Source organism: Venustampulla echinocandica (assembly GCF_003357145.1).
Source record: "Venustampulla echinocandica strain BP 5553 chromosome Unknown scaffold_3, whole genome shotgun sequence".
NCBI classification, from domain to species: domain Eukaryota; kingdom Fungi; phylum Ascomycota; class Leotiomycetes; order Helotiales; family Pleuroascaceae; genus Venustampulla; species Venustampulla echinocandica.
Window position 1 is genome coordinate 105901 of NW_022474208.1, and position 12718 is coordinate 118618.

Genomic DNA, 12718 nt, shown 5'->3' on the forward strand with positions numbered 1-12718 from the left:
GGGTGTTACACCGAGGAAATCCTGCACCTGGTCTCCATGATTCCATTACTTGTTAGCAACTGCAATGATGTCCCCAAAAATGTCCCTACGTGAGCTATCAAACAGCTTCCCTGGGTCTAGCCACAAGTAGCCGCTGCCCTTTTTCCGACCCATTAATTTGAGGGCATTCATCATGCCTTGCCGCGTCTTGAGCTTAGAGATTTCAAAAACATGGCTTGCGGACTCCTTGTGATTTCCACAAAAGCCCAAAATGATGGCCGCAAAGCTTGCTGCAATCGGTGTGGCGAAGGATGTGCCCGACTTTCTCTGATCCCCAAGATTGAATCGTGTAGGCCATGATGACTTAACGTTTTCCCCCAAGGCGCAGAAGTTACGATTAAGCGTTGCTTCACCAGGGTTGAATCCAGAAGGGCTCCCTTCACCATCGGCTGCGTTGATACAGATGACTTCGTCCCGGTCGGCAGGGTAAGCGATATCTCCATTGCCGCCATTGTTACTCGCGGCACAAAACATAAGAATATCCCGACGGAAGACTTCCTTGATGACAGCTTGCAGTTCTTCCAGATCTTGGTTATACGCAGTGAATCCGAATGACATGCTTATAATGTCCACTCCCCAATTGATCGCTTCTTTGAGCGCCTTCCAGAACCGGTTAGCATGTAGATCAGATTGAAGTGGAAGTACTCCCGATACCCCGAACTCAAAAGCCTGAGCCTCTGACTTTCAATGAATATACCATATCTGATTGCTGGGTGAACTTACATTGACGATAGAAATTTTGTCCAAAAGACTTTGATTTTTAGCAATCCGGGCTATGTAGAGCTCTGAATTTGGCGCCACGCGGAGGATGAGCCCGGCAACATGAGTTCCGTGGCCATCCAAGTCATCTGTAGATTTGTCATCGACCAGAAAGCTTTCATTTTTGATGATGCGATCAGTGAGGCTGGAGATAACATCCTCACCCAAATCAATACCTGTATCTAATATTGCAATTTTGACTCGACCGGAGGGGCTTGAATAGTGTGGGAGAAGTGGCCGAACCTTAGCACGATATAATCTGAACCAATCGTCGGCATGTGCTGCCCTTGTTTGAATTTTAGTGAAAATACACTCTCAAAGGAAATTTACGACTTACGATCCTAGCCGGGGTTCATTGTTATCAAAGAAGGAAAAGACCGTCCGCCTATATTGGTTCTCTTGACAGTGTATAATAGAGCCTGCATGGGAATTAGATGATAGCCAAGGGAGTTCATGACTGTGGTGGTGTTGACTGGAAGTTTCAAGCTGGCTCTCCAGCATGTTGTCAGCTAGACTGTGATTAGTGACTGGCTGTACAGATTGAGCTTCCTGGCTAGAAAAGTTCGCGGCAAGCTTATATGGCCGTAGGTATGCATCCAATTTCGGAACAGTGAGTTTATAGGCCTCCAGTTCCTCCTCCAACTCTCGTACAACCTCGTTATACAGTATCTTGTGAAGACTGAGACTATCGAAATTACTCTCCCTGTCCTCAGGCCAATACAAACATGATCGAACGGCCTCCTTGTATCGATCATGTACGTCCCAATCTTCCTGCTCCCAAGCCATTGTTGCGGCCCAGTAGTCCGTATTTGCGTCAACTTGACCTGTAGCTGTCAAATGTTCAGGCATCCTAAATGTTTGAATAGGAGTCTTGAAGAAGAGTTCCAGAAGAACAATGCCAAGAGCGAGTATGTGGCGATTTGGATGAATGCATTCGCTTCCAAGATCGGTTGCAAGTTCAAGTTGCGTCAGATTCACTTCATCGGTGTCTACCTCCCCGGAAACAAAAGGCGCCAAAATTGTAGGCCGAAGGGCTATTGCATTATTTTCACTCCCCAAGAAGTAAATGTCATCAATGCCCCAGCTGGCGGGCAGCCAAGGTGTTCCCGAAAGCTGCAAGGCAGAATTCGCAAGCACTACGGCGAGTACTTGTGCGATTGTTCGTTTGCGGGTGAGCAATTCCCGTTCCAGCACTTGTCGTAAAGAAATCCTAACCTGGAGAGAGCGGGCGAACGATTGGTGACGTTCTGGTCGACCTTTCCAAACGCCGTCATTAGCAATAACAAGGCTCAGTTTTACATTGTTGTTAGAAGGCGTAGCAGAACATAGAGACTCGATAGCAGGACCGAATTGAGGGTTAAGATCATTCGGAACCTTGTTTGGACGATGTACAACGATAGTAGGGATTGGTGAGCTGACTGGATCCCTAATTCTCAAGGTCAGCTAGGTCAAACTTCATCCCGTGTTAACTTACGAAGAATGGATGACACATATTTTGGCCTCTTGCCATTTTCGGCGAGGATTTAAAGTTCCAAATAGAAAATCATAAGTTATACCGTCTCCGATACTCTCGGAATGATGTGTTGCAAGATATAGCATGCCTTCGTGACCGAGTCCGCAGATGCAAGGCCAACAGTTGGATATACCTTGGTACAATTTGTCTGCAGAGAGACGGATGTCTCGCCCAGGAGGCTGTCGTATAGTAGAAGAATAGGTTAGTATAGGTATAGAAATATCATCCTTTAAAGTTCCACAGTCCTCGAGGTCCATCAAAATCTCATCTGAGTTTGCTGGCATTGCCAGAACACTATCGCATGAAACTTCTCCATTCTCTATGGCTCGCAGAGTAGAATACGGCTCCTCACGCTTTCAAATTAGCCATAACTCATTATCTATACCACTTGAGCTGGTAGATCCACGTACTGTTTCTGCCACACTATGTGTGATGATACTATTAAGGAGCGCTAGGGCTCGCCTCGTAGTGCCTAAATCCAGGGCCTCTGAGCCATGCTTGGAGCGAAGGACCACGAGCTCAACTTGCAGGTAATAAAAGAACTTCCGGTAGTCATTGTCGCCATTAAGCTTATGAAATTTCGCCCGTTCTCTTGCAGAAGCTTCGAAGATAGGCAATAAATCCGTGAGCAGTTGCGATAATCCCTCTTCTATCTCCGACGTATCCGCCATGTGAGGAGCTCTTCTGTCCGTTTATAACATGATTTTATTGTTGAAGGTCACAAACGAGTGAAAGCTAATTAACATGCAAGGAAATGCTTCGGGGCTCCAGCTGAAATCCTTCAGGTTACCCTACAGCGGTCCCAGGGCTGAAGAATGTCGCACCACCTTCGCTTGCAGGGTTTATTTTGTATGGGCAAAAGGATTTGACTGGTGGCAGAGGGAAAGCGGTGTGACATTCTTTAGCCGCCCTGGGACCTCCGTAGTTATGTTTCACGTTAGCCAATCTTCGGCACTGAGCTATTTTTATCGCTACAAGTAACCCTACCTATCGCTAAGGTACGGTGCATATGCTGCACACCAAGTTGGTTTGCCAGCATCATCGCCAATGTGACCTGCAATGACCTTTTTGACGATTAAGCTGCACATTGATAGTCCTCAATGGTCACTCTCACCACTTCACAATGTCTGGATATAGCGTTATCTTCCGTCGTTACGATCAAAGGCATCGCTTTACAACTTTCGCACCAGGAGGAGATTGCACAGACTACCCAAAAGCAGGGCGATGCTAACTCTAGCCAAGCTCGACAAAACAAATTTCTTAGCGACTTGAAAAGTCAACTTGACACAACTCAGAAGTGGCTCAACGGCTTTGCTGATCGAAGGTCCCAAAGTCTACCAAGATCCACAATTTTGTACCTTCTCGACACCCTAGAGCAGCTGTGTATAGTGAGTAGACATTGTTTCTAGCCTGGGCTACAGCTAAAATGCCTAGCTACAGGATCGTCATCAAATCTTGAAGGAAGATCATGACGAAGGATATATATATGACTACACCAGACTGAAGCGAATCACTGTGGCAGATGACACATTACTTGAGAGATTAGCCCAGGAAGCTGGTCCAAATGCACAGATCAGACGTGAAGATCTTCTGCGTCGGCTCGCCAGCTTACCATGGAGTGACTTGGATAAAGTAATTGACAGATCCGCCTATGAGACACCTACTGGAGGTGTTACCATCGCCAGCTTAGCAGCGGACTGTCTCAATTCTTTCGAGAATCGGTCCAAAGTGGTTTCAGAGATTGATGAAGAGAAAATTCAAGTCCAGCTCGCCCGGTTTAATATTTGGGCATCGAATATTGGAGTCTTTGTACGAGGCGGGTTGTCTCTTGACAAACGCCTTGAGGCAGCTCCAGATATTGCAGAACTGTTCAACGAACTTCTTGAAATGTTACAATCCTTCATAGAACAAGGTATGTGTGTTGAGCCTTACATTACCCGATGATTGTTCTCTAAATGATCCTTCACAGCATCCTTATCTCCTCAACCAAAAGAGACGGGTATTCCCAATGAAGCTGCAACCCCTGCTTTGATGCACCGGATTCCGAAGGCCTTGGACGACGAGAAAAATATACAAACTACCCCTAAGTATCTACATGAGATCGCAGGACTGATCACAAGACTTCATCGACTCTCTATTGCAGTTCGGGCCGCAGGCGAGCGCAATCTATACTCTCGCATCTCCAATTTTACCATTGTTGACGAACAGGGAGAAGACATTGATTCTACTTTTGAGTCCTTCGTACAGCAGATCCTCCAAAGCCATTATCCAAATTTGCCTACTCCTCTCAAGGAACGGCTGGCTTCTGCAATCTGCTTCCGTCGACGTCGCTTCCTGTACCATGTGGCCAGATCGCAAAAGTTGGCCCAAAGAACTTACGATGCGCCCCACCTTGAAAACCGTCGCCCTAATGACACCGAACTGAACATTTATCTCACATCACCATCTTCGACCACGGGGTCGAAAAACCCCCACGAGCCAATATCATTAGGACAGTCCTTAGTGTCGCCGAGTACTGTTCCTTCGGGCTTCGATAGAAGTAAGCTACGTCTTCCCGCCACTGGATCACAAACTCAAGAATCGATTGCCCCGTCCGAGAATGCGGTTGTCCAAAGAAGTACAGAGATCCCACTTCCCCCTAAAGTGCCTAAAGATCTGCCCGAATACCCTTGTCCTTACTGCCGGAAAGTGTGTGCTTCCCGAACTTTTTTGGGTACGAGATGGAAGTAAGTCTATTGGATCATCGACAACCTGATACAGTTACTGACCAGGCGATCAAGGGCGCATTTTGAAAAAGATTTGGAGCCCTATAACTGCTTGTTCCATGATTGCTCCGAGCCGAATGCACTCTTTGCGACATCAAAAGACTGGCTTAGTCACACAATTACTCATTACAGCCAAGAATGGACGTGTCGAATTTGTCGAAACGAAGTTTTTAGTAGGAAGCAGGATCTCCGCCAGCACTTGAAGCGTACTCATACCCAGCTCGCTACGTATCAAATCCAAACATTATTACAGCACGGTACCCGACGTCGAGAGCCCCTGGGAACATTATTCCCCGAATGTCTGTTCTGTAAGCATAGTTCGAGTGTTGATGGCATGTCGGATGAACAAGCTGCCAAAGAAAATTCAGATATGAATGACCATATCGCCAATCATCTGTTATCTATATCGATGATATCTCTCCCGCTTGCATGGCGAAAGGAATCTAGCACTATGAGCGCACCAGGAAGTGTGCAGCTGAGTGAAGCTTCCAATTCCGTCACAGGCTCCTCAGTGAGAACGTCGGCTTCCCAAGAGCTGGAGCAGAGACTACCATTGCCTGAAAATGAGGTCGAGTCAAAACAACGAGTTGGGGCATGGATGGATGCCCAGGAACTGGCAGAGCCAACTGATATGTCCCCAGATCTAGCAATGTCGGCTTCTGCCATTGACCCGGAGTCGATAGTCAAAGTTATTACGATCAAGGATAATCTTTCGTCTGGACTGGTAACCTCGCTTCCAGCTCGTCAAGATGAAGATTCTCTTCGATTTGCAAGTCTCTCAAGTCTCCAGCGTTCCAGTCCCAGAGTCAGTGTTGGCACGCCAGAAGTAGAGTCGTACAGATATAGGTCGATTTCAAGTCTTGCAATAGAGGAGTTTCGTTTGCTCCATATTATGCCGGCACAGCATACTACTGACCCTATATATGCATCCATATCCCATCAATCCATAAATGATCATCCAGATTATATCGCATTATGTTATTGCTGGGACTACAGCAAAGGCGAAGAGCCAATTATCATGGTCGATGGACTGGCTATGCATGTTAGGCATAACCTGTTCAGTGCCCTTTGCGTACTTCGAGAGCAAGATTCCGAAGTCATTTTATGGGTTGATGCTCTGTGCATTAATATGCATGACATGGCAGAGAGGCAAGGCCAGATAAGTGTCATGAGGAATTTTTTCATCCAGGCCGCTAGCGTTTGGATCTGGCTCGGGGGTGAGGAGAGTACTTCGGCTGCTCTAAGGGAAATTCAAGTGGTTGCAGAAAAGTTGCCAACAACTTTGTCAGGAAAAGAGGAACCGAGCGGAGAAAGCTCTGCTGCTGTTGGCGGCAGGCCATTTATTCGCAAAATCTTGAAACGTGTCAGGCGCTCAAGCTTAGAATTTAAACCACCTGCAATCCGCTCCTCGCCTGACCGAGTACCGGATCCAAGCGACCATGGTAAACAAGTAATAAAAGAACAAGGCGAGGTAGCGATCTCACGACCTACGGATTTTGCACCAGTTCTCAGAAACGGGGTATTCAACAGACGGTAAGTCACCACGGGTTTGCATAGGATTCATTGTTTACTGAATAAATACAGCTGGATCATCCAAGAGGTTGTCGTCGCTCAAAGTGTCATGGTGTTTGGCCAAGGATGTGCCCTCGCCTGGTCTGACTTTGAGCGCGTGGTCGAAAATTTCACTCACTCGAATAGCCAAGTTACGGTGACAGAGGCGTGGCAATTTATCCAAGTAACCCGTGCTTTGCAGGGTCGTGCCGACAGTAGGCTAGTCGAACAGCCAGCATCATTCGAGACGATTGTCACACTTGCGACCAATTTTTCGAATACCGATCCTAGGGACACGATATATGCTTTACTATCTCTGATACGGAGTGATGAACCGCCTTGGCCAGGAACCATAGACTACACCATATCATTCGACAAAATCGCTCTTGAATATGTCCAATACGCCATTTCGTCCTCAAAGTCATTGAATGTCATCTGTCGCCCATGGATTCAGGACTGGAGTCGAGGCGAGTCGCCATCTTGGATATGCACTATGAAAAGTTTGAGGGAGGCAGGTGGCCAGGGCATTGCTTCCCTAAGGCAAATTTCTGACACCTTCGTCGGGATGCCAGGAAAATGCAAGTACGAAGCGACCAAAAGAATGAAGCCTATAGTGCGGTTTGATCAAATGTGTTTGATTTCGAGAGGGTATATTTGTGGCAGTATTATCAGAGTGACACAGCCGTATTCTCTGCCATCAATTGAAGATGTGGCGGGCAGCAAGACTTCTCGCCATGAGTTGAATGTGCGACAACTAACTCCAATATTTAGTTTGGACCAACATTTAAAGGATCAGATAAAACGAGATAAAGAAACAGAATTCGTTGAGCAAAATATTCCTTCTCATGAAGAGTATTTCACCGTAGATGAATTTTCAAAATGGATTTCAGGACGGCTTTGTATGTATGTGCAGGAAGAGGGCAGCCATACTGGTTTCTTTGGGCTTGGATGGTCGGCCTCCAACCCACAAGTCGGAGATTGTGTCTGCCTGCTATTAGGATGCGACGTTCCTGTTATACTTCGTCCTGTTTCAGAAAATAAATACAGGGTGATTGGAGAGGCTTATGTTCACGGAATCATGTATGGAGAAGCGATGAGAGGGCTCGACGCGGGAGCTTCCCTGCTAGATATTTTTATCATGTAATAGTGGCGTCTCAACCAACACCACTTTATAGCCCTACCTATAGTAGGCAAAAGCGATTTGAAGTGTGGACTATCGTCAGCTTAATGATGAGGAGGCAAATGATTTGGACGCGAGGATCAACGCGGGCCATGAGAAGAGGTATCCCGAATACGCCGAGGCTCCTATAGATGCATGAGCTCAGATGAACGGGCTTCTGTGGTGGGGTATGCGAAGATATTTTGACCGCAGATTGGTGTGGATGGGGTTTAGAACTGAACTGGGATTTCGTTTCACTTTTGCTTGAACACGTGATATTTTCGACGATGAAAATGACCAACATTTCCCAACAATCGGAGTAAATCTGACCAACTATGGGGTAGTAATCCTCACAATCACATGTATCCCGGTTTTAGGTCGGAAATTTTTCACATTGGACATTCCTATTCAGCCGGGAGCTAAGGTCAATGCCTCCAACGCCACCCCTCCACACGTTAGTACTTTATATATCTTTGGTTTTGAGCTTTCTACTTCAAAAATTATGTGTTGAGCATCATACGCGTCCCAACTCAAGCTTCTTTGTCTCCTTCGAATCGTCATATTCTACTGCTTAATATCGCCAACATGAAAGTAGTCAATGTTTTCTGCTTTCTCTTGGCCTTCCTCCTCACAAATGCTCTTAATGCCGCCTCTTCCAGCACCAACACCGAATTGGCAATTCTAATGCCCACGGCACCACCAACGACCACGACGCGAGATCCCTGGGAATGCGCAACTGAAAACATCACGAATTATTTCGATGTCCCAACGGCGACTGGCGCACTAGATACCGCTCTGATATCGTACGGGAGGTCTTTGTTCCAAACCTGTACATTGACAGGACTCGACCGGACTGCTTGCCGAAATCCAGACTCCTCAGCATGGTGTGCATTCGACACCGTCGCACCATCAACCCTCCTATCTGCATACTCCTCATACGCCAGCCTGGCGTCCTCGTGGTGGTCAAATCACAAATCTGGGGCACTTTCTCTCGCGAGTAACTGCCCCCAAAACTGGTACAGAACGGGTTCTCAAAATCTGTTTGGCTTTGGCTCGTTGAATGATACTATCAATGTGGTTGGGTGCTATGCTTCAGCACATCCTACGTCTGGGTCAGCGACGGCGACACCAACGGGACCTATTGCTACGCCTGGTTCGAAGGTGACTATGAGTGGGCCGGCTCCGACGTCGACGAAAGGGGCAAACTCGGCTTTTGGGAGAGCGGGAAATATCGATATATGGATGGTTGCAGGTAGTGGGATAGCCGTAGTTGCTGCAAACTAGATTTAATAAAGTTTATAGATGGATGGGAAGGGTATATAAAGTAATAAACATATTAGAATATAGATAAAGTTTTAGTTTATTAGCTCTTAATATTTATAAAATCTATAAATAAGCTTCAACTTATTATAGTCGAAGATTTTCGCTTAATACTGCTGCTTTCACGTTGATGTCAGAACTGTTCTAAAGCCGTGAGGATGAGGTTGGGGCTGCGTTCATGTATGAATCGGAGTTAAGTACTCGTAACGCCGAAATGCGGAGCGCAACTTGTAGACCTCCAAGCAATTCCCCCCAAATGGCAATGAGTGACGAAATAGCCTGATAAAATAGCAGTCAGCGCTCCGCCGGTGCCCAGTTGCGGACTTCAAAAGACCCCATCAACCCATTTACTATGTCAAATGAAATCCCGCAGGAGCTTAAACGCTTCCTCAATGGACTCGATATGGAAGAATCCCCAGGTGACTGGAGATTCACAATCTACAGGACCTATCCTACCTCCACCTCTACTTCCGCATCCGAAGCGTCTACAGAAGAAGCATTCGACAAGAGCGTCTACGAGCGATTCCATGCATATATCGAATCCAACTTACGCTTTACTGTCGAAGAGCTGTACGGTGAGAAGATCCCACTGGACATCGAATACATCCGCCTTCCCACCGCAAGCATCCCCGAGGCGCGAACCCATTTCTGCGCCAAATACGGCTGGCCTCAGCAGTATGAGACGGGTATTCTGAGGAACCACGAGATCATGATATGCGACATCGAATTTTCGTCGTGATTGATGAGGAGACGATGACGACATTATTGGACGCTCCGGAGGCTATTCTAGATATTCGGGCCGGCTCGAGCTATCAGGCTGCGACGGAGGAAGAGGATGGTATCGTTATAAAGGTTGTAGATGTAGATTATGATGAGGAGTGTGAGGGGATACAATTTGCGGCCGCGGGAAGGGGAACGCCAAAGGATAGTCCTTATTCAATTACCTTTTATGGGTATATGAAGACGACACCGAGATGGCTAAAGTTAGTGTGGACTGAGCTTATAGATTTTGATTTTCAGAAGATTTTTAAAGGGAAGGATAAAGTATATAAAGGATAAAGAAAAATCTAATATTACTACTCTTCACTATATCTTAAGAAATACTATAAATTCTTTATCTCTTTTTTATAACAACTTTTTTAATATTTAAACTAAGTTATATTTTAGAATAAAATATTAACTATAAAAAGTATAAAAGAGTTTATTACGAAGTTATAAAGAGTGTAAATAATATTTAATTGGCTGGGTTTATCTAGAGTACGCACTACCGGCACAGGCGAAATCCTGTGCACGGTTCAAAACTCAACTTTCGTCCGCGTCGCGTCGTCTGATCACTACCGCCAACTCTTCCGTTGAGCAACCATCCATTGAGCTCTGATATACAGGACCCCCGTCCCTTCAAACTCTCAGTACGAACAATGACCGCAGTAATTGCAACTCTCCATCGAACATGCCGTATAATCCTCCTTCTTATCCCAATCATACTCGTCATCGTCCAAAGCATCAATAATCTTTTCATCAAGAGCCACCCCTTTCTCAATAGAATCGTGCTCAAGACCTACGGCTCCATCAACGGAGCAATTTCCGAGAGCTGCACCGGTAGATTCCGCCCGATTGCCTTGATCCGCCCACTGTGCAGCAAGATCACTGGGCAAGACAGAGGCCACTCCTTCGACTTGCTCCCTCAGTTCCAATCCAAGCCCATATCGGTACCGGACCTCCAGCTTTCGTCCCGGCGTAGCCTTAACGACGTCGGCAATCTTTGTGATAAGACCGATAAATTTACTCACGTCTCCCTTGTTATCGCTCTCCCACCTTGCGACATCTGGTTTGATGTTGCGGACCGTGACTTCTTCTGATCTGAAGAGGCCATAGTCGTGGTACGCGAGAACGAAGAATGAAATCTGGCGGATCCAAAGGCGGGGAATTTGGTCGGATAGCGTGGTGTCATGGTGCTTCTTTTTGATTGAGCGCGTCTTCAGATCGAAAACTGCAGACTGGGGCACAGATCCTTGACCTCGAGTGACCTTTAGGCTGTGCGAGTTCTTGGGCGTGTGCGCACTGATGGTGTTTCCTACAAGGGCCGACACGAGAAAGTCTTCATTTACCTCCCGATTTGCCGGGCTGGCATACGTCTTCTTCGCTGGAACTTTCTCTGCAAGATAGCCGTCCGCTTCAAATCGGATGATTGTGTTGAGATGACCAAGCTGGTAGCGGATGATGCGTTGATGAGTATCAGAACTCTGGACGTCGGCATCCCAGGTAGTGTTCGCTTCAGGGAAACTATGCCCATAGCCACGAACGTCCGCAATCACTTCCTTTGGTGAGTTCTCTCTTCGGATCAAAAAGACCGTCTCACCCACCACCTCAGCCAGAAATCGAAATGGCTTCTCGGTTTCGACATTGCGGGCGAACCTGAGCAAGTTTCCAAAAGTACTTCCGCAACCGAAGACGTCGACTTCCTGGGCATTGAAATCAGGGCGCGCTTCGAAGATAGACCGAACGACTGGCTCCATAGGATGCGATGGGAAGTATGCAGCATTTGGGTCTCGATAGTAAGTGCCGTTGGGATTGTCTTCCGCGAGCTTAGTCGGCCTGGCTGTGGGCGTCCACTTTGGAGGCTTGCCTGCTCTTACGTTAGGGCTTTTTTGATGTCGTGAGAACTTAAGTTGTGAAAATATTAACCAGGAGTCATGATCGTTGGCTCATTTGCTTTGAGCCAGTTGTACGATGCGACATCTTCCAGGCCTGTGATTTTGGCATCGCTGGATGAGGCTTGATCGGCCTCGAGCTCGCAGTAGCGGATGGTAGTCAAGGCTGGACCGATTGGCGGTGATGGACTTCTTGGAGTCTCAGGAGCTGCTGAACGCCGGCCTTGTCCGCTGCCTCGACGTGCACCACGGTAACCACCACGATCACGACTAGGACCGCGACCGCCAAATCGATCATAACTGCTCGACGAGAACATCTCGTAAGTTCGCGCTGAAGCAAGATTGGGTTGATGATCGCGGAAGAAAGGCTTCAACTTGCTACTCGTCACGACTCGGTCCCGAGACTAAATGTGGGCGTTGTTGGAGGGTTTGTTGGCACCACATGAGGCAGGCCAATTCCTTGCTTCTCGGCTCTTGAGCGCGTCGCTTTCGATTTCTTTGCATTATCCTTGACGGCTAGAGATCCTATTAGTGGAGAGATGCGGCTGTGTAACGCAGAGAAGGCAATAGCGGAGAGATGCGGTTGTGTAACGCAGAGAAGGCTACAGGGCAAACCACAACGCCTTGTTCGATGGTTCTAGAATTCCTTCCTTTTTATCCTCTTTCTTTTCGTTTTTGAAGAGGAGCAGAACTCTAGTTGGTGTTCACAAAACTTCTTTTTAGTCTACAATTCTTGGTCATTGACAGCTGAGGAGCTTAGACTGCCTGGAAGAAGTAAGCTCCCGTTTGAAAAGAATGTACGGAACTCTTCTGGGTGTCGAAATCCCGTTTTCAGCCTTCCGAACCTGCTATTTACACTTGCCGAACCTGTCTACAAGACTCACATCGGAAACAAGCCCCTACCAGGAATATACAAGTCGATCGAGAGTTTGTTTGAAATTTTTTGAGGCTATATCACAAC

General features: G+C 47.0%; 5 protein-coding genes across 5 annotated transcripts; 3 read left to right on the forward strand and 2 right to left on the reverse strand.

Annotated features, from left to right (window-relative positions):
* Window positions 1-45: 45 nt before the first annotated feature.
* Window positions 46-2982, reverse strand: BP5553_05672 (uncharacterized protein; the record flags this gene model as incomplete). The annotated part of the gene is made up of 5 exons (XM_032014295.1): window positions 46-639; window positions 763-1084; window positions 1136-2224; window positions 2273-2664; window positions 2722-2982. 5 exons carry the CDS (start codon window positions 2980-2982, stop codon window positions 46-48), a joined length of 2658 nt encoding a protein of 885 aa, XP_031868976.1.
* A 429-nt stretch (window positions 2983-3411) lies between these two features.
* BP5553_05673 (uncharacterized protein) lies at window positions 3412-7437 on the forward strand (the record flags this gene model as incomplete). Its single annotated transcript, XM_032014296.1, has 6 exons — window positions 3412-3699; window positions 3746-4223; window positions 4281-5037; window positions 5092-6609; window positions 6661-7240; window positions 7399-7437. The coding sequence occupies 6 exons, from the start codon at window positions 3412-3414 to the stop codon at window positions 7435-7437; spliced, it is 3660 nt and encodes a 1219-aa protein (XP_031868977.1).
* A 934-nt stretch (window positions 7438-8371) lies between these two features.
* On the forward strand, window positions 8372-9070 carry BP5553_05674 (uncharacterized protein; the record flags this gene model as incomplete). The annotated part of the gene is made up of 1 exon (XM_032014297.1): window positions 8372-9070. The coding sequence occupies one exon, from the start codon at window positions 8372-8374 to the stop codon at window positions 9068-9070; it is 699 nt and encodes a 232-aa protein (XP_031868978.1).
* A 388-nt stretch (window positions 9071-9458) lies between these two features.
* On the forward strand, window positions 9459-9845 carry BP5553_05675 (uncharacterized protein; the record flags this gene model as incomplete). The annotated part of the gene is made up of 1 exon (XM_032014298.1): window positions 9459-9845. The coding sequence occupies one exon, from the start codon at window positions 9459-9461 to the stop codon at window positions 9843-9845; it is 387 nt and encodes a 128-aa protein (XP_031868979.1).
* Window positions 9846-10512: 667 nt separating this feature from the next.
* BP5553_05676 (Uncharacterized protein) lies at window positions 10513-12074 on the reverse strand (the record flags this gene model as incomplete). The annotated part of the gene is made up of 2 exons (XM_032014299.1): window positions 10513-11732; window positions 11792-12074. 2 exons carry the CDS (start codon window positions 12072-12074, stop codon window positions 10513-10515), a joined length of 1503 nt encoding a protein of 500 aa, XP_031868980.1.
* Between the last annotated feature and the right edge of the window lie 644 nt (window positions 12075-12718).